The 21108-nt window shown below is 34.8% G+C and overlaps 3 protein-coding genes, 1 long non-coding RNA gene and 1 pseudogene across 5 annotated transcripts; 2 read left to right on the top strand and 3 right to left on the bottom strand.

The window, feature by feature from the left end:
- Window positions 1-80: 80 nt before the first annotated feature.
- On the bottom strand, window positions 81-2278 carry LOC106310080. 2 transcript variants are annotated; one of them, XR_001263676.1, is made up of 6 exons: window positions 2048-2278; window positions 1735-1870; window positions 1546-1613; window positions 1165-1242; window positions 853-1074; window positions 81-750 (listed from the first exon to the last, which is right to left on the bottom strand). It is a non-coding gene; the product is annotated as an uncharacterized LOC106310080 (long non-coding RNA). The 2 variants fall into 2 exon arrangements; XR_001263675.1 differs by having other exon boundaries at window positions 81-727.
- Window positions 2279-3393: 1115 nt separating this feature from the next.
- LOC106309222 lies at window positions 3394-4420 on the top strand (annotated as a pseudogene).
- Window positions 4421-6203: 1783 nt separating this feature from the next.
- LOC106309221 lies at window positions 6204-7737 on the top strand (the record flags this gene model as incomplete). The annotated part of the gene is made up of 2 exons (XM_013746278.1): window positions 6204-7384; window positions 7473-7737. A coding segment is annotated over one exon (459 nt), but the record flags the coding sequence as incomplete, so codon positions are not given.
- A 4449-nt stretch (window positions 7738-12186) lies between these two features.
- On the bottom strand, window positions 12187-15660 carry LOC106312313 (uncharacterized protein At5g05190). Its single transcript, XM_013749790.1, has 6 exons — window positions 15327-15660; window positions 15104-15243; window positions 13005-14772; window positions 12871-12931; window positions 12568-12791; window positions 12187-12483 (listed from the first exon to the last, which is right to left on the bottom strand). The coding sequence occupies exons 2-6, from the start codon at window positions 15216-15218 to the stop codon at window positions 12429-12431; spliced, it is 2223 nt and encodes a 740-aa protein (XP_013605244.1). The 5' UTR covers window positions 15219-15243; window positions 15327-15660; the 3' UTR covers window positions 12187-12428.
- A 2032-nt stretch (window positions 15661-17692) lies between these two features.
- Window positions 17693-18549, bottom strand: LOC106310878. The gene has a single exon (XM_013748114.1). It carries the CDS (start codon window positions 18373-18375, stop codon window positions 17965-17967), a length of 411 nt encoding a protein of 136 aa, XP_013603568.1. The 5' UTR covers window positions 18376-18549; the 3' UTR covers window positions 17693-17964.
- Between the last annotated feature and the right edge of the window lie 2559 nt (window positions 18550-21108).

The following is a 21108-nucleotide window of genomic DNA, read 5'->3' as shown; positions in this document are numbered from 1 at the left end:
CAAGCATACAAATTGGATATGCATGTAGTTAGCGACCAAGCATACAAATCTAGTTTGTTTTCATAAACTGGAATCCATGGAGTTATATAAGCTAAATGAAGCATGTACATATAAAAACTTTCAATCCATTCATGAACACATAACCGCTTACACAAAACTGGGGCATGTAGACACTGGAAGTTACATACAGACACCAAATATACAACAAAAAGAAAAAGCTCAGCCAAGAACACAAAAGGGAATGTTACTATCTTTTCATTCAACCGTCAAATAAGGCCCTCAATCTCTGAGAAGCTTATGCCGTCAAACTTGATCCTCCACCAGAGGAGCGACCATCGCCATGTCATCAGCCGACAAGAATTAAACAACCACTGTTAGGTTAGCAAACTTATCTAGCCTTAAAGACCTCAAAGCAAGCTTTATCGGGTCATGGTGACGACGTAATTCACACCTAACGATACAAAAACCTTTTGAATTATCGCATCCCATTATCAGAAACTTGTCTTCCTCTATTACATGTATCTTTTTGATCTCCTGGCTCTTCTATGAGTGGATATCATGACCCTCGTGATAGTTTCATGTCCTAATCGCTATGCCATTTAAGTAACTGGCATCGTCAAAGCCGCCACTTCCTTCGACTTTCTTCTTTACGGTAAGTAGATGGGTTTGTGGTCTTGAGACATGTCTATGGCTTCACCATTCCTACGGAGAACAGCTCTGCCATCTCCTGCATTTGCAACCATTAAGTGTCTGGTTCAGAAACAGAACAACAATCATGAGCACACAAACCTACACTTAAGATCAAATCTTAGTGATTCTGAAGACGAGTTTGGTCGAAGCTAACAAAAATACCTTCCAAAAATAAGGGCAGCAAGAGCCGAGGTACCAGGTACCAGAAGAAAAACCTGAGAAAAGAGCCTTTGTTGCAGTCCTTTGCTAAAGCAAGATCGGCCTGAAGAAACGCGTTGCTCAAAGAAGTCTTGACTTCTTCGACATATATACTGTTCAATTCCGTTTTTTTCTTATATAAGGTGTGTTGCTTCATGTTTTCTATGAAGACATCTTTTGATGAATCTAAGAACATCAAATTCAATTCCTCTGTCACAGAGCAATCCCACAAAACCCAACTGAGGAAAAAAAATAATTTATATTGGAGATACTTACCGAAAGAGAAGTGGTGTGAAAGATTGTGTATTATTGGGGGCTTTGTCTCAGAAGGCTCATTCTGGTTTTTGGCATCAACTGAAAACCATAGATCATATCATAAGATCGATGAAGTTAATCACAACAAAGAACAACAGATACTAAAGTACTTGATAAATTAAATATGTTCAGCTATGAGCTTCCTAAGTTAATTTAAAAGAATTTTTACATTTGCATCTACATGCAGTTCATACAAAAAAAAACATATACTTCTCAGTCCAGTCTTATGGACATAGCTAGTCAAGCTCGCAACAAACTTTGAAACTAACTATTAGTAGCAAAAATATTTACATCACATGAAACTGAGACAGAACCAACTTATTGAAGAAAACAGAATCTTACCCTGCCTAATGGTCTCCTACTTTAATGCACCTGCAGAGAAAGCCTTCTAAATATTATAAACAGCCAACCTTAAAGGAGAAAGAGAAGAAAACAAAAAAAAAACACTTTAGCAGCAACAAAAAAAAACTGTTTGCGTCTCAGCCCTCTAAGCAACACATGAACGTAAATAGAAAAGATGAAGAAACATACAACTCGAGCTGCAAAGACACTACAACGCTGTGGAGCCTGGTATACAGTACCGTCCACGATATTATACGATGCTATAAACTTGTCTGGACAATCGCAGTAGCATCACTGATCACATACTCTTAAGCCTGTCATCTTCCTGCACATAAAATTATAATCGTGTTAAAATCAAAAGATCAATCCTTTGATCTCTTGATCTCCAACACTATCCCACATAAAAAACAAAGAAAAAACACTAAAATTTTGAAATCGAAAGTAGCAAGGAGATGATAACGAAAGTTAGAGAGTGATCGAGAGGGTGAACGGATCGGAAGACCTTGGAGACTGGTCCTCGTTCTTCTCGATTTGGTGAAGTTGTGCTGTCATCGCTAGGAGATTTATAGTCGGAGCCCCCGTCGGTTTAATTGGGAGACGATGAGTCCAATTGAATGTTTTGAGAGTAGGAGGTGGGGGTAATCACGTTAAAACTCGGATTAAAGTAAGTTTTAATGCAAATGAGATACGTTATAGTGAGTTGATCGACGGCTTAGCAAGGATGCTGACTTGCTGAGCTATGAATGTTAAAGTTAAGAAGATAATGAAACCCTACACGTGATTGGTCTGAACAAAAACGTCTTGTAAAAGCCCAAAATCCAGAAAACTATAATAACAAAAGACAAAATAAGAGGCCCAACACTCAAAACGTAAAAAAAAGAAAGAGTGAACCAAAAAAAATCACCTGCCACGTGTCCAATTTTGCCCATACTAAAACGATGATGTGGAGGAAGAAGGAGAGAGACAACTCTCATTTATTGTATAAGATAATATATAGTGTTTCCAATATTAAAAATCACTTCGATTCGAACAAGTGTATTTCTAGGATTTTCAGGATCAAATAACATATTAGAAACCACCTATTTAAATAATAATTTGTATACATAAAAATATATACATTAGAGTAAACACATAAATCAAAATCAATACCTTTTGTTATTAATAATCGTGTTTTTGGTAAATAGATCAAAAAATCATTGTATTTACTTTATATGGTATATAATTAAAATTTAGTAATATTGACATAGATATACATAGTATATTTTCGTATAAATTATTATTGACAATTTCTACTCATATGATTTTATTAACATTTGTATATTTTTTGTAACAAAAATTTAAATTGTTAATCATTAAAATTTTAATGTGTGATTTATCAATAAAACTTAAAATTAAAATATTATTATTTCAATAATTTTACAATGAAAATTTTGAAATGAACATATTTGTACATTTTATATAGTATATAATTTCATTTAAATGATATTACTATATATATAATAAAAATATCTATCAATGAGACTTCATATTCATACGATTTATGATCATTTGTATCTTGTTTGAACAAAAAAAGTTAAACCATTGATCACAAAATTTTGAATGTGAGACTTTTACCATTTTTAGTAATTCATAGTTGTTTATAACATATAAGAAAAAACTTAATTTTTTATTATATGATTAATGTGATTGTTTAATTTTTTTTATAATATAAAACAAAAAAAAAATGATACAAAAATTGTTATCGAATATGTATTATTCATATTCACTAATTGTCATATATATGTTAATCATATTAGGTAATTATGTAGTTTTTATTTAAGGAAGAAATTGAGAATATTATTTTGTACATGTGAAACAATCATCGGAAGCATGTTTCGGAATAAAAGGCACAAGGACGCGTACGATCTCTACGATTTCTTCTTCAACAAGCATAAGCTTATACCCACCAACCGCTGCTGCAACTGCATCATCGAGTCTCGTTTCCAACAAGGTCTTGTTGACGAAGCTCTTGATTTCCACCGATCCATCAAATACCGCGGCTACCCAAACGACGATACTCTCAGGGTCTTGACCAAAGGGTTAGTTTCAATCCGGTCGACTGGACCAAGCCGAAGCATTGCTTAAGGCCTGGGAATTACCGTACCGGCGGCCTGATCACGTGGCGTTCAACAATCTGATTCGAGGGTTTTTGGACCTTGGGAATTTGGACAAGGCCAATCTTGTCTTGGACGAGTTCAAACGGGCTTGGTCTGCTTTTGCACTTTCCTCCTCCTGGCATAAACCTGATTCTCTCTCTTTAGAATATGAACAAAGACTGGCTCTCCTCATGGCGACATTCATGGAGTACTGGTTCAAGCAAGGTAAAGAGATGGAAGCTATGAAGTGCTACGAGCCTTGTGTTGGGGTAGCAAACAACAACCTCCCGCCGGACACTGGCAACGCCCTTTTGAAAATCTTGCTCAAGTACTGTAAAAAAACTCATGCTTGGGCTCTGTACCATGACATGTTTGATCAAAGTCAAAGTGGGATAAGTAGCCGACCCTTAGACTCTGGCACGGTTAAGATTATGGTGGGCGAGTGTTTTGATATGGGTCGTTGTAGCCAGGCAATCGATACCTACAACAAGGCCAGAGCCAAGAACAACTTCTTAGACGACAGATAAATTATCACAAGGTGTTGCGAAAACGGCATGTTGTCGGAAGCTGAGTCCCTCTTTGCTCTTTCACTTGGTCTTGGTTTCGGCGTCGTTGACGTTGCCGTTTTCAAAACAATGATCGCTGCTTATCTCAATGCTGGTCGAATCGATGATGCTTTAAAGACCTCCAACATGTTGATCGATGCGAGTCTCATTGAGGTCTCCAGACTGTTGTTTTGACTATACTATATATATATTCTTCATCGCCTGCTTGCGCTTTAATTGTCCCCTTTTATCTTCTTGTTCTCAAGATATGTCTTGGATATTTAATTGTATTTTTTTTTCTTTAGTTGTTTTGGATCGTGAATCAGCTTATGATCCTCGATTTATTTTCTAGCAACTAAAAACTAGAAATTCTCCTACAAAACTAGATCTCTTTATAACATCCACGGCCATTCATATATGTACCAAATCGTCGTTGCAGCTTCTCATGTCATGTGAAAATAGATTTTTGATTCTTTTACAAACGACTAAGGTTCAGATTTTTTTTTTTTTTAAGTGTTTTTTTGAAACACACATTCATTCATTCATCCATAGATAGGTGGAGGTCATAAAGGCCTCATTAACACCAAAGCTCTGTTTTTGCAACTAAATCGACTGCATAGTTTGCTTCTCTAGAGATCCATCTAAAGGATACAAAATCAAAACAACCAGATAGAAGTAAAATATCAGCCACTATCCCATAAAGCTCAGAGATTGTGTTGTCGTTGAGGATGCTGTTGATGAGGTTTTTGGAATCTGATTCCACGTTTAAAGTCTTGATACCCAAGTCCTTCCTCTTCTGTAGAGCTTCTCGGAGAGCCAAGCCTTCAGCCATCAAAGGGGAAGGTACTTTTTTTGCAATCTTAGAGAAACTAGATGTTGCTTCAGTTTGTGTCAAAACCCATCCTAAACCCGCCTGTCCTGTGCCTGCATTCCACGCCGCATCTGTTCCAAGGATGGTTCATGTATCAGCAATTGGGTTATGGAGTTTACTTCTTCTCTTCTGCTTCACTTTAATCTGTCCATTTTGCCACTCTCTTGCACTTCGAATTGCTCTAGACAGAGACTCTCCAGCTTCTAGCCTTAGGTTTGAACAATATAGGCCCAAGGTTTAAATCAATCAATTCCAATATAGGCCCAAGGTTTCATTAACCAATCTAAATCCGTCAATTCCACGAATAATCAGAGTTTTTCTTTACCTCAAACGCGTTTCGTGCTCTATATTTCGCCCGAGACTCAAAATATTTTCCAAAATCAAAGGTGGTGGTGTTGTAGCGCCTCATCCTTCCCCAAATTTCCTGTAAACCACCCAATCAAAACAAGTCAAGGCCCAAACATATACAAGATCTGACACCCCTCTTTTGACATATTTTATTTTCTAAACCGATTTAGTTAGCAGACTTAATATCCCACAGATTTTTTTTTTTTTTTTAAAGTCTGTTAACGATCAATTATTAAGGGCACTTTTGTAATTCCGTTTTATATAACTATGAAAAATAGTAACTTCGACCAGAAAAATATTCTAATAGTTTTTGAAAAATATGAGTTATTCTAGTAATAACACAATAAATTTGTGTCGCTTTAGTATTCTAATAATAGCAATTGTGGTATATAAAAACCTAAAAAAAAACTAAGAAAATCTAATCCTAATTAAAATAGTAAAAGTTAATAAAATATGGAGACGTTGCCCGCCATAAAAAAAAATTAAAATAGTAAAAGTTATCTAACTAATACTAAAATGGATATATGAGGAGTAGTCAGACTGTCCACGTAGGTACAAAAAATCAACCAATCATGTTATAACGTTTTGCCACGTCATAACTGATTTTGGATATTGGGCATCGAATAACTTCTGATCTGTCAAGATAATCTTAGTAGCCCAGCAATCCCACCTATGGAAAGCATCCTAACCTTCACCTCACCGACGCTAGATCCCTCTTCCTCATTTTCTCCAAACCCTAATTTCGTAGATGGTTCGTGAAACCCTTTCCTCTTCCTCTTCTTCGATTCCATTTCACGATCTGATCTACGATCTGAGCACCGGGACGAGGAATGTCGGAAAGCTGTCGATAAACTCGAGCTAAAGACTCGAAACCCTGACACGATCAATCAAGTCGAGAAGAAGCTGATGGAGAAAGGCGTCCAAAGGATGGAAAGGCACCCTTCCGACGGGACTCAGATCAGGCGTCCGCCGCCGAAGTCAGGTCACGGCGGGAAGTACACGTGGGAGGGGGCAGCTCGGATGGAGGATTACGAGATGCAGCCGGATCCGTCGGCGATGGACGAAGGCGATCTTAATTACGATGAGGAGAAGATCGGGGGTGGTGGTGGTGATGACATGGCGGTGGAGGTTGGGAAAGGTGAGGTTGAGGTGGCGAAGGAGGCGCCGGGAGGTGTGGCTAGGGCGGAGGTTGATCCTCGCTTGATCAGTCTTCCTTGAGTTGCTAGGACAAGGGAGAAAGTGTTGGGGCGAATTTGAGAAGGGAGTGAAACTTTGGGGGTTTGATTTTTAATTTGAGTTTGTGACGTTTTAACATCGTACCTCAAAATAAACAGAAAAATATCTCTCAGAGATCGCAGAAGAAGAAAACAAAATCTTGATCGACCTCGGAGAAGAAGAAGAGAATAATCAATGGTAGCTGCTTCCAATGGGAGTGAGTATTTCGACATCGACGTCGAGACGGGAGGAAAATCGTTTGCGCGGCCGTTGAATGCTGAGACAGAGGAGCAGGATGAAGAAGATCTGAGATGGGCTGCGATCCGACGGTTACCGTCGCAGAGACAAGGGAGCCATTTAGCGACTCTGCATCGGTCGCAAACTTCTGGTTACGCAGACGGGAACGTCGTGCAGACGATTGACGTAAGGAAGCTTGATCGTTCGGATCGTGAGATGGTTGTTCGTCAAGCTCTTGCCACTAGCGATCAGGATAATTACAAGCTTCTCTCCGCTATCAAGAAACAACTCGATAGATATCTTTTTTGATTCTCTGTTTCTATGTTTAGGTTTTCTTTTTTATTAATGTTAAAAATATTCATTGTAGAGTTGGTATGGAAGTTCCCAAGATTGAAGTCCGGTTCGAGAATTTGAAAGTTGAAGCTGATGTTCAAGCCGGTACAAGAGCTTTACCGACTTTGGTTAACGTTTCTCGTGATTTCATCGAGGTTGTTCGTCTTTTCTCATTAGTATATTTTCCACACGTAACCATTTTACGTGATTGTTTTTTTATTTTGTATCGATTTTGTGTTGCAGCGTGTTTTAAGCAGTTTGAGAATGATGAAGACTAGAAAACACAAGCTAACCATATGAGTCATATAGCTGACTCACACAAGAATGGAAGTTGGAACCATGAAAAATGATGGGTTTGAGGACTGTTTTGCTTTCACTCTAATATTTTTGTCTTTCATCAAACATACTTTTATATGTTCTAGGTGTTCTACCTTATCCTGTACAAAGTTGTTTTGACTTTATTTGTTCCAGGTTCACTCATTAAAATGGATTTAGTCTTCCTTCACATCTTGGGTAATTTTTTGTACTAACATATAATTGCTTATGTTTCCTTTTTAGTTTTCCATCCATTTGTGTTGGTTGGTTGACTGAAAGCTGTTAACAAATTTGATAGGAATGTGTTGAGATATATTATCTTATGCATATATCCTATGCATAAGCTATTTTCATTAGATAGCTACAATGATACAGTTCTTTGATGTTGAGATGTACCCATTTGATGTTGCTTGCTTTTTCTTTAGCCAATTTGAACACTGATGTGAAATAGCTGATGTTTTTGCTATTATCCTGTCTGTAATCAGAATCACGTGTTGTTGTTGTTGCAATTGTTATACTGCTGGATCTGCTCCAAGTGCTCCCGTCGCTGAGAATCAACCCTCTCCTCGAAGACATTATGGCTGATGAAATGCCAGTATTCTCAAGATAACTTTTTTATCTCCCGTGGCTTTATATAAATGATTGCAAACAAGTAAATAATTTAATTTATATATAACCCTAAATCGATTTTGAATTATTAAAGAGGAAGATGAAGAAGAATTAAAAGGAAAAATTAAAGAAGAATCGTACCTTGGGACGAGTTGCTTCTCTGCAGCGAAGGATATGAAGAAGCCATGGAGAGAAGAGGCTGGGTACTATGTTTCTCAGTTGCCAAGGGGGAGTGAGATATGGAGAGAGGCAGATTGAAAATGAGAAGAGGGAAAGGAAAATTTGGCAAAGAAAAAAGTTGGGGGGGGGGGGAGATTGAAAATTTTGGCCAAAAAAGTTCAGCAGAGAGATTAAAATAAATAAGTGACGATAACTTTCAAATAAAATCTCTATTAGTGAACTGCATTATGGTGAACCAAATATATAGCTATATTCTGATTAATTATTTATATAGTTTTATCATAACTTCATTATAATAAAACTCTAAAAAATTGCGATGATACAAATTTACATATATTCCTTAGTGACAATGTCAATATTGTTGTTACGGTATCCCATATATACGATGGATTGGTGGTTAGAGCATACAATTTAGGGTTATGATTTAGGGTTTATAGCTTAGAGTTTATGATCTATGATTTATGATTTAAGTTTTAGAGTTTATAGTTTAGGGTAAAAAAATATGATTCATGATTTAAGATTTAAAATTTAAAATTTAGAGTTTATGTTTACGGTTTATATTTATAGTTATAACATAATTTGTAGATACTTGTTGTTACATATATTTTTATTTTTGCAACAACTTATCTCTAGCTATTGGTAGCTATTTAGCTACAAAACATCTACAAAATCTATCCGTAGCTATATAGCTACGGATTGCTACATATTTGCTACAGAATTAGCTACAAAGGTAACATTTTATGTTTCGTTGCCATCTTTCGCCATTTTTGTAGCTAATAATTTTGGCTACGAAAATTTCTTAGGTAGTCCTTAGCTATTTCAATGAATTCTTGTAGTGAATAGTTAATTGGAAATAAGTTTGTTACTTCATTGTCACTGGATAAATTTGATAGGCAAAAAGAATTGTCCACCCCCACAGCCCCACTAACTAAAATGCAAATTCGTATAAATGAAAAACAACCATGGAAAATATGTATTCATGGTAAAGTTAATTATTTTCTACCTCTGAGGCGCATTTTCTTTTCGTTTTGTATTTCTTTCCAAAAAAAAAAATTTATATGGTTTACACCTTGCTTGCGTATATTCAAGGTTTGCTATTTGATCATTGGGTGCTAAACGCAACATAACTCCTCCAAAAATATGTGTTGGAATTTTGACAAACATTAAATGGATTCATGAGCAATAGCAGAATAAACACATACTGCTAATAAGAAAATAAAAGGTTCATCTTCTTAAAGAAAAATGTATGATGATGAGCTTTGACATGTAGTACGTGCATTACTATTATAAATAGTGTGGATTGTCTTTTTGTATTTTTAACTGATATTTGAAATACATCATTAATTCAGTTAATCAGAGAACTGAGTTTACAGAGTCATAAACATTTTAAAATTAATTTCAATAGTATTTTTTGAAATTTTGAAAGTCATACAACTTATATCTTTAAAATTTAGAAATAAATTCTTCCATTGGTTCTCAGAATTGGTTCTAAATGAACTATTGGAAATTACGTGATAATAACATAAACCTAATATTTTTGAGAGAACATTTATCCTTTTTATTTTTGACAATGCAAATATATCTTCCTAATACGAAAGATATCATAAAAATGGAAATTGTTGACAAATTTTAAATAAAAACAACATTAATTTAAAAATAGAGATGGTAAGTATATGTCAAACAAAGAATAAGAGACAAAGTTCACAAAGAAAAAAAGACAAAAAAAATATTTGTTTTGGTAAGAGTTTTGAGGCCCTCAAATTAATGAGACTGATTTTAGCTCCAACTATAAGTTAAAATGAAAAATTATTTGAAAAACGTCATGTTTGTGAAAGTGAGAAATAGACTCTATCACTATGTATTCCCTTATGGATAGCTTTGAACTAAGAAATTATCTTTTCTGTCTAATAGATTTATAATATGCTTGATTAACTTGACTGAGAATAAAATGTCAAGTTTTTTAAAAATCAAATAATTTATTTGGAATTTCATAGAGAAAAATACGCAAATATCTCTTAGAGAATATTATTATGCTTTGATATTTTATTTTAAATTTGTTTTGTTGCATGGAAACAAAAGTATTTGACTAGAGTTTTTTTTAATGTACATCACAAGATTTTAGTTGCTCTTCATTTCGCCTATTGGTTGATTTTAACATCAAAAACAAAATTTGATTTTACGTTAATTTAACCATAATTTATCAAAATTAAATAAACAAAATAAGAGAAAAAATGAATTTTAACTGATACTCTCTCCGTTTTTTTGTATAATGTTTTAAAAAATATTTTTGTTTCAATTTGTACGATGTTTTGAGACTTTCTATGAAAAACTGTTAAAGCAATTGATTAAATATGAAAAAAAATAATGTATAGTCTTTGTCTTATTCGTTAAGAATAGCAAAGATTAGTTATTTTTTACTACTTTTTGTTGTAATTGAGTGTTTTTACAAAAGTATATTTTTAAAATTCGAATGTTTACTACATTACTTCCTGAAAATGTGCCCATGGTAAGGATTGAACTCTAACTCAGAAAACGGGCAACCGAAGTCAAGCATACATAAGACAATTTTCATGCGTGAATACCCGGGTTTCTTAATTTATGTGTTTATGCTAAAACATCATATAAAAAGAAACAGATGAAATACTATTTTAACCTTTTTTTTGGACAACAGTAATACTACTTTAACTTAATACCAGTTTATAATGTTTTTCTGCTATTAAAAGAAATTTTTTTTTTAATAATTTCAAAATTGTAGTCACCAAAAATAATACAAAGTTACAATTTTATAATAACTTACATCATAAATATTTATAAAATCAAATACAATCTTTTAAAAAGATCCCAAGTTAATTAAAATATATGGAAAGAAACCGACCAACATTTAAATAAACAAGGTAAGAGAATAACTGAATTTTAACTAATACTATTTTTAACTTAATTACCAGTTTATATGGTTTTTCTGCTATTGAAAATTGTAGTCACCAAAAATAATACAAAATTATAATTTCTCTAATAATTTACATCATAAAAATATATAAACTCAAATACAATTTTTTTTATCTTAATTTAATTAAAAATATGGAAAGAAACTACGCCCGGGAAAAAGTCTCTAGTTATTCTAATTAAGATTCATCAGGAACTCACCTGGATCAACTCCATCTGTGTTTGGAGAGTCGAGAGAAGCAAAGATTGTGAGATTCTTTACAACAACATCTCTGTTCAGACAACCAAAAAAAAAATCCATATAAGAACACAAGATTAGCTGAAAACAAATAGCATTAGATTAAGTGTAACCTGGCATGCAATAAACAGGATGAATGTTCCAAAAAGGTTGTTCCAAAAAAAAAAAAAAAAAAAAAAAAAAAAAAAAAGTTCCTAAAAGGTAAATTCAAGAAGGTGAGGTTGGAGATGATAAGACCAGTAGAGTTCATGAGCTCAACGAGATGAGGTCTTGTATAGTTTAGCTCTCCATTTCTAAACCAATCCCACCATTTACTTCCTTGACCATCTGTTGTCCCGTTCTCACCTATGGTTACAGTATCATGAGACAAACATCATCCATATATTAAGTTGCTATATTAGTTGGTACCTTTGATGACTACATCTGTGAGAATCTGACCATATAGAAGACTCCTATGCCTTTTACCGGGCAACTCTCTTCCTCGTCCATACGATGTTAATGATACACATTCTACAAGTTTCTATATTTCATTTTTAGAATGGTTAAACAAAAACATTTATTCCGAATTTAAATATAAAATGCAGAAAGATCGCATAATATTTTTGATAAATTTAACAGATTTAAAATATAAATCAGCGCGTAATGCGGAAAAAAATCTGCGAGCATTCAGTGACATATTTACCGGACCTCATTTGCTTAATAAAATACTACCATATCGATTGTGACAAGCTTTGTTTGACATTAAAAGAAAAAAAAGACTACAAATACTAAAAGTTGACAGATTTCAACATGAGATCACAACTAGTTTTGGAGAAAAGAACCTAATATTTAATAATTAGTGTCTCGACAAATTCCATAACTTCTTTCCTTTTTGACAAATTTGTAGTTGCCTTGCTCCGCAAGCATCACTGCCTTCAAGTAGCTCTCTTTGGACATCTCATCCCAAACCCACGCTTCAACTTCTCAATCCTACACCATTCCAACGAAACCAAACATATGTCAGATAGATCTTTCTTAGTGAAGAAGAAAGAGCAAGCCAAAAAAGAAGCTTACGTTGGGGCAAGTTTCCCAAGGCAATCAAGCTCTTCACCAGTGTCTTCATCTATAACTCTACCGGTAATGTCCACAATGTATGACCTATCTCTGTCTGGAGGAAGCCCTCTACCCGCAAGCAACTCCAAATCCTTACGGTGAAGCTCTCTTCCGTTCACAAACACTCCTGTTGTTCCACCTGCACAGTTCTCTGGCATTGGGAAGTTTAACTCCTCTATAAATGGCTACACCAACAACAACAATGCTTTAGATACAATACAACACATTGACAAGAAGCAGTTATCAAAATGTGTGTTAAATTACCGGTATTATTCCAAGACCTGGACCTCCCATAACTCCCCAGAATCCAGCTCTATAATCATACCTAGAAATTAACACACATTATATAAGAGTCGCACAATGTTATTAACATAAAGAGTCCAATAATGTTATTATACCAGTAGCTTCCTGGCTGAATGGCTCCTGCTTGCTTCTCAGCTTTTCTCAGCATACGTTCTGTTAAACTATGTCCATTTATAGAAACACTGCTTCTGTTCCCTTCATCGTTATGAATAGACTTTGTCAAATCCTTGAAGCTCTTCTTCACAATGCTAGCGAACCCGTTCTTCTTTGATCTTTGCTGGTGATGATGATCTTTAGATACTCCACTGTAGTCGTTGAAAGAAACCTCCATCTCACTCGCAAGAGAAACCTCCTTCATTGAGTTCTGTCTCATCGTCTTACTCAGCGTCACCCTCTCCTGTTCTGAACTAAAGCTGCGGCTCCCCGCTCCAGCCCTCTCGTGGTTGATCGAAGAGTAGTTAACAAAGTTCTCGTGAAGAGGCGAGTCAAGCGGTTTCGCTGTTAGACTATCCGAGCTAAGCTCGTCTTCAGAGAGGCTAGCGGAATGAGAACGAACTATCTGCACGTCTTGAGACTTATCTTGCTCATCATCCAACGAATGGAACACGTAGCCGAGAAGATCATAGTCATCAGAGGTGTAATCAGCAGCAGCAGCAGCCACACGAGCCTGAGCCTCTCCTGTGTTGTTTGCTGCAGAGAGAACAAACTTGTTGTTGACAACAGACAAGTCAATCAAACAAGAGCACGCGCCGCATCTCATCTTCACCTCTTTCTTCCCTCCTCCTCCTCCAGCTTCCGGTTTCTTCGGCAGCTGGAGAAGCTCGAAGCAGTTCTGACACGTTATGAACGGAGCGCCACCAGCCAAGGGGCGGATATGACGAGATCCTCCTGATAACACAACCTTAGGAGGAGGACGAACACGCGGAAGAGAGTCCACAGGCCATCTTCCATGAGGCTGATGAAGCGGCGGAGCACGAGAAGAAGGGTAGGCTCTATGGTTATGAGGTGGAGGAGCGAAACCCATAACGCTCTCAGGAGGATAGAACCCGGCGTTGTAAGGTGCGTCGTGAGGGATCACTGAGCCTCTCCAGCAGTGGTAACAAGTGCAAGAGGAGTGATGAAACGGCCCGTTTTGCTGGAAGAGATCGTTGTTATTGCCAAGAAACTGTCCTCCTCCGGAGAAGTATGGTCCTCTTCCGTAAGAAGGATGCATCAGACCATGATGGTCATTGTTGTTGTAAGGAAACTGCGGTTCAGGATGGTAATAAGAAGGACCTGTTCCGGAACTGTAAAACCGAACCGGAGGAGCCTTGTTAGGAGCCTGTTCTTTAGGTTTGCTGTCGCCAGCGACGTTGCAAGACTGAACAAGCTGTTCTTTGAGCTTATCCAACTGTCTAAGAAGTCCAGCTCTGTCCTGCTCGATAGCTTCACGGCTCTGTGAGTGTGGCAAGTAGTTAGGAGCAGAAGAAGTGCCTTCATCAGAAAGAGGAGGATACATTGAAGTGGACAATCTGTTGTTGGTGTTGATGACACTATCAGAGTCACATCTCTTGGTTGTTCTTTTCCTAAACCGATCTAAACCGGGTTCTTGTCTCCCGGATTGAGATTTAGGGTCATCTTTATCAGCTAGTGTAGAGCTGTTACCACCGACATCCAAAGCCTTGGTTTTTGAACAAGGATCACTCTCAACGGCAAGTGGAACGTTTAGCTGGGAAGGAGAAGTTGGTGTAGTAACATCAGAGTCAGATAATGAGGTTTGACTAGCTTTCTCAGGGGAGCTAGTGGAGTTAACTGAAACTGGTTTGGCTCTATCTTCCACGGACTTGTCTGAAACCGAATCTACTTCACGCTCCTTGATTTTGGCTGTTATGTTAGTAAACCACAAAGTCTCATTAGGAATACATAAAGAGATAAAAATGAAAACAAAACCAGAGAAAGGAACATGTAAGGAACATAGAGCAAACAAACAAAACAAAGAACTAGTTTCATCATTTTTGGAGATTAAAAAAAAAAAAAAAAAAAGACAGAACAGAAGCTGCTGATAAACTCTTCTTGTCTTAAGAACATCAAAACAAGAACTTATAAAGTTTCAAAAAAAAAAAAAAACTATAAATTTCTTCAGACATTGATTCTACCAAAAAGCACACTCAACAAAGTCATAAGCACTTAATTATTGGGAGCTCAGAAGTTATACCACGAAGGACGGTGAAGCAGCCACCGCACTGGAAGAAAGGGGAATCTTCAGGCTCTGATAAGAGATTCTCGCACTTTGGACAACGAACTAGTCTTAGTTTTGTCGACTCAGCCATTTTTTTTTTCTTTCCAATTAAACGTCTGATAAAGAGTAATTAAAAGGAGAATGAGTATAAAAGGAAAATAGTTTTGAAGCAAAGAAATTTAAAAACTAAAAACTGAACCTTTAGCCCAGAGGTTTCTTCTTTGGTTGGGTTTAAGCTTCCTTCTCTCGTGCTACCAGATCCTCTGTTTTGTATCTTGGGTTTTCTCGGAACCAAGAAAGAAGAGAAAATCACAAAGAGAAAAAGACAGAGGAAAATGCTGTCTGAGAAGTAAAAATCATAACTTTGGAATTAAAATAAAAATAGTAAGCAAACTTGTGAATCTCTGTTTGCCTTTTATGGTTACTTGTTCTCTCTAGTTTGGTCTTGTTGGGAGAAAAAAATCTCTCTGGGTTTTTGCTAATATGTTTCTGCAATTCTCGCTCCTTTTCACACGGTGGGTAGCAGACAAGAGTATAAAAATAAATAAATCACTCACTTGGGTAAAAGAAATAAATAAATAAACGGCGTTCATTAAAACGACTGCGTTTTTCACAGTGAGCGTTTTATTACTACTAGTTTCAATTATTCTCTCTCCCTTCCGAGCTGTGACGCAACCCCACTCTAACCAAACGGAGCATCCACTCTGAGTTCCGTCTAATCTTCTGCCCTCTGTACATTTATGCTGACCTGGTGTACGTTTTTACCACTTACTTTGGTTTTTCAATAATTATGTTGTAAAAAATACAAAATCATTGGTTTTTAAATAAATGTTTACTCTTATACACATTATTACACGTATAGTAATGTTTTCATGGTTCTTAGAGTTTTTTATTATATGTTTATCTTTTTTTCTCAGTGGACGATGTACAGCATATAGATAGAGACCAACACCAACACAATCAAGAATTAACCAAACTATAAAGAAAAGGAAGAAGTTTTGCTTTTGCTTTTTATAACAACCATAGAGTATATGTAATAGCTTTTCTTTTTAGCTTCGATGTCAGCGAGCACTGAGGTAAAAAGAAAAGCAGGGTTTTGGCCTTTGTTAAAAGATGTGACAGACTATAATTTTGAAAAATATTTATAGCATTTTTATAAATTAGAGCAAAATAACAACAATATGGAGAAAAAAAGATAAAGATAAATTAGATGGCAAGAAAAGGAAATATTCGTAAATTAAAGGTCAAAGAAGAAAGAAACGTTAATAAAAGTGGCCCATGTGTACATATATAGTGGGACCTGATATCACACCAAACGAACCACCGATGGTAGGCCCACTTTCCTGATTTCTTTGTGGGAATATAACTCACATTTTTCTTCGGTGTGCTTCTTTTGACTGTTTTTTTTGTGACTTTTACTTTAGTGTGATCTCTATCTTTACTACTAACCACAGACGAAAAAATGAGCATTATTTACTTATCTTTTTGTACCATCGTTACAACACATTCTTACTTTGATTTTAACAAGAATAATTCTTTGATAATAGGAAAGAGATTTATAATCTTTTGTTATATTGCATTGGAAAATATTTGGTATATTAAAGATAAAGAGGACATATGGAATTCATAACTTATACCGATTGGATGAGAGGAATCAAGCTTTTGTAGATGCTCACTAATATCTTGAGCTTTACTGCTTTACATGGAATCTTGTAACGGTTAAACTAAAACTATATGCTAAAAGAAAAAGTGATACAAACGAGAACACAAAGCAGCATTTTGGCTCCGTTCAAATCTTGTATTATATGGGCCATAATAAACTTGAACCAATGAGCCCATTTGCGAGTTTCTCAATACATCAAAATAATCACTGATCAGATTATGAAATTACCAAGTTTCCAAGACTAAATCATTGACTAGGTCAATAAACCATGTGTTTGTTTAGACTATTGTCAGACAAACCATGAAATATTCTAGAGCCAATATACACATTGCTTCACATCTTTTGTCCTTCTTTATTCACTTGTGTTTTCTTTCAAGTTCACATTTTTCTTCTGACACTCCCTTTTGGATTCGAGATCTAAATTTCCTTTATTAATATATATGCTAATAATTCACATCATTTCCTTTTAGCTAGATTCCAACAATTAATTTCTATAGTTTGCTAAAAATGTCATCATCATCATCAGGCAAACAGTAACATTACGTGAGAGGAAGGTTACCAGTAACGGAGAAGGTTGTTTTCTTGTCTCAAAGCTTGTAATCACCACTAATACTATACGATAAACACTCAACTATTAAAATCTTCCATGTTTTTTCACTTAAGTTTTTCTTATAATATAACACACAGATTCACTTGCATGTTTTTTACGTTACAATCGTTGAATCCCTTATTATTGTTTCTTTTTGTGTGTGTGCACATCCCTTGTTATTGTTGAAATGTAATATTTTATTGCAAGCTGTAAACGCAAGTAACGTTTATCTGTTTGAGTTTTGCGCATTACAAATACTGCAAAGAAAATTGTGAAATTATTTAAATATTTTTATTGTTAGTAACCGCTGGTATCGTAACTGCTTCTAAGCGTTACATCTCATATTTTATGAAGTAAACGTGGATTGCATGTTAATCCAGAAGTTCACACTTTACATGTCCTACTCCTACATGCTCTAACGTTCAGTACATATGACGATGATAATGTCAATTTTAAAAATGCAATAAATCTGCATTTTATCAATGGAGCAACAAAGTTCAAATCACATTCTCATTACAGTTTATTCGATAAAATTTCAAATTATACAAACAATAATTAATCTTTTTCTTACGAAGGAGAGAAACATCACATCTTCAGAGAACCGGATCTTGTTGTAGGGATCCTTAACCTAGATAGAACTCGATGAAACACCTTCTTGGTCTTCTTCTTAATGTGTTCCTCCTCCACGACATCTGCGTTTTTCTTGTTCTTCCACCATTTCATCCCAAAAACACCACCCAATAATTTACCCGTCGTTGAATCAGAGGAACAGCATAGATCCACGACCGTGCTGGCTGCGCGATGAGCCTTATCGCTCAAATCTGACGGTGTACGAGAAGAACAAACTTTTCTGGCGCCGGAGAGAGAGGGGAGATACATGAAGTGGCGTTCGATGATGTGAGTGAGAGATACGAGCTCGTATGAGTCATAGAGTGGGCTTCCACAATCCCACACTACACGATCATTATTATGATCATGATCATGATCATCAACCATCTTCTTAATTACTCTTCTCTATGATGTTTTTCATGAGCGTGTTTGTGTGGAAGTGTGTTTCTCGATGTAGGTTTCTGACAATGTGAGTGCGTTTTTCAATGTTTTTAAGGTGTTTTGTTTTCTTCCTTTAGTTTTTGTATCTGGTCATATCCATGGTCTTATTATAACATCCAAGCTGGCGATATTTGTTTCTGTCTTTGACGATTAATTACTCATAATAGTTTTTTTTCTTAATGTTGGCCAAAAAGGAGAAAGAATAATATATTACAGAATAAAACTTAATAGATGAAAAGCTCTGAACTTGTTAAAAAAGAGTTAAACAAGCTGATGAGTTTGCGATAGGTCCCTTGCCAAGAGATATCAATGTTGATCTAGAAACATGTGATTTGATACCAATTAAGGTCTCTCTTCAAATCAAAGAGAATTTGTTCAAGAACAAATTAAGAACACACTAGAACACGCTTTTCTTTTGGGTAGTTATGACTACCTCTTTTTGTTGTTTGCATTGATTTAAATAGATAAAAGTTACAAGAAGCAATTGTGGGATCATGATCCCTATACAACGATGAAATGGGAAACGTGGGATGATTAAGTTCCTAAACATTAGGAAGAATCAGTCTCCATTATTAACAACTAAACTCATTAAAATAAATAATTAAAAGAACAATGAAACACTGCAAACCAGGTCCGGTTAGTTGACCAACGTTAACGCGATTACTATCTCATCAATACTCCGGACGTCAAAGAACCTTGTCCTCAAGGTTCGTGATGAACTGAGGAAAGCTCGACTTGAGTTGCTTCTCTTTCTTCCATGTTGATTCTTCTTGCCAGTAGATGTCTTTCAACGCATTACAACTTCAAAGACCCAGACCAAGCTTGTTTCCTTATTAGAATAAAACTGTTTTTTTTTGCTTTTCTTTTAAATGACAAGTAAGATGAAATTTTTTTTTTTTGAAAACTGAAAAACAATGGAAGAATTACAGATTTTAATCCATAACAAATGAAAGGATGTTGAACTTGATCAACAAACCCGAAAAGAAGAAAATGGTAAAAAGAAAAAATCGCTGGATAGATCTCAATGATCGTTGATTCTGAGAATGAGAACACGCTTTTCTTTTGGGTAGTTATGACTACCTCTTTTTGTTGTTTGCATTGATTTAAATATATAAAAGTTACTAAGAAGCAATTGTGGGATCATGATCTCTATACAACGATGAAATGGGAAACGTGGGATGATTAAGTTCCTAAACATTAGGAAGAATCAGTTTCCATTATTAACAACTAAACTCATTAAAATAAATAATTAAAAGAACAATGAAACACTGCAAACCAGGTCCGGTTCGTTGACCAACGTTAACGCGATTACTATCTCATCAGTTTGGTTTGTTTTTACATTTAACTCAGTGGCCGACTCACTGAGAGCTACGTTGCACGGAAACTTCATCGGACGTCCGCTTCCCGGTTCGAACCGGAATCAGAATACGAACCTTGTGGAAGCTTACGGAATCTCGCTTCCAAAACACTTCTAAAATATTATCTTTAAAAATACGTTGGAAGCTTATGATTCCGTTTTAGAATCACGCTTTCATTCTTTAAAAAAAAAACACAAAATCTTATATCATAAAAATATAAAATTATAGTTTTTAATTTACATAAAATCCAAATTTTTTAATAGTACTAGATATTTTACCGCGCTACGCGCGGTTTGTTTGTGTATAAAATTTATATAATTTTAGTATTAAATATAACTTAAACCTTAGAGTTTTTTTTAAAGGTTTTTTTATGTTTATATTATATCCTTTATTTTTTTTGAAAGATTATATTTTGTTCCTTTGAAATATCATCACATTCTATTTTAATATATATATATATATATTATCTTAAACATATTAGATGTTTCTATTAATCTTTTAGTAAGCATATTTAAATCTTTCTTAAAATTTAAATAACTCTATATTTAATAAAATATAAATGTCTTCTATTATCTAATGTATATTATATATTTTCTTATAGATCATCTGATTGATTTTTTAAATTATTATTCGAAGTATAGGTAAATAACCTTTGCTTCATATAAATATATAATTTTATAAATGTGTAATAATTTTGAATATTGAAACCTGTAAATATTGATGACTAATAAAAATGATTTAGTAATTATTAAAGTTTTGAAGCCATCATTTATTTTTAATATTAAAACTGTTTGGCATTTATTATTTGTAAATAATTATTTATTATGAAAATGTGAAATCTGTAGTAGATTTCAATACGAACGATTCCATTTTTAGTTAGTTACTACATAAAAGTACTTTGAATAGTTTTCATTACACACATGCGGATATATTAGTCATTGGTAATATGTAAAAAGATTACAACCTTGGAATATCGTTTGTATGTTACCGTAGAAACATATTTCCACTATTCTTAACTTTTAGACGGTGGAATAGCGAGAAGTAAATTAGAATTTTTTAAAAAAATTGTAAAAAAAATTCATTGCATTGATTGGTGATGCTCTAACCTTGATCTTTACACACATTTATTTCATATAACACTATATTAAATTATTAATAGACTCGAGGTAACAATTTAAAAAAGTCTTTGTAATGTGATTTACTGAATGTAATCAAAAGCTCTAAACAGCTTATAAATTTATAATTTTCATCCTATAATTTTGTAACTAAAATACATTAAAGCGTATTTCTATTTTATATTGACATATATGATTTTTAAGAA

This window comes from Brassica oleracea, chromosome C8, assembly GCF_000695525.1.
Source record: "Brassica oleracea var. oleracea cultivar TO1000 chromosome C8, BOL, whole genome shotgun sequence".
In the NCBI taxonomy this organism is placed as follows: domain Eukaryota; kingdom Viridiplantae; phylum Streptophyta; class Magnoliopsida; order Brassicales; family Brassicaceae; genus Brassica; species Brassica oleracea.
The sequence above is the reverse complement of the archived record's forward strand: the minus strand, read 5'-3'. Positions and strand labels throughout refer to the sequence as shown.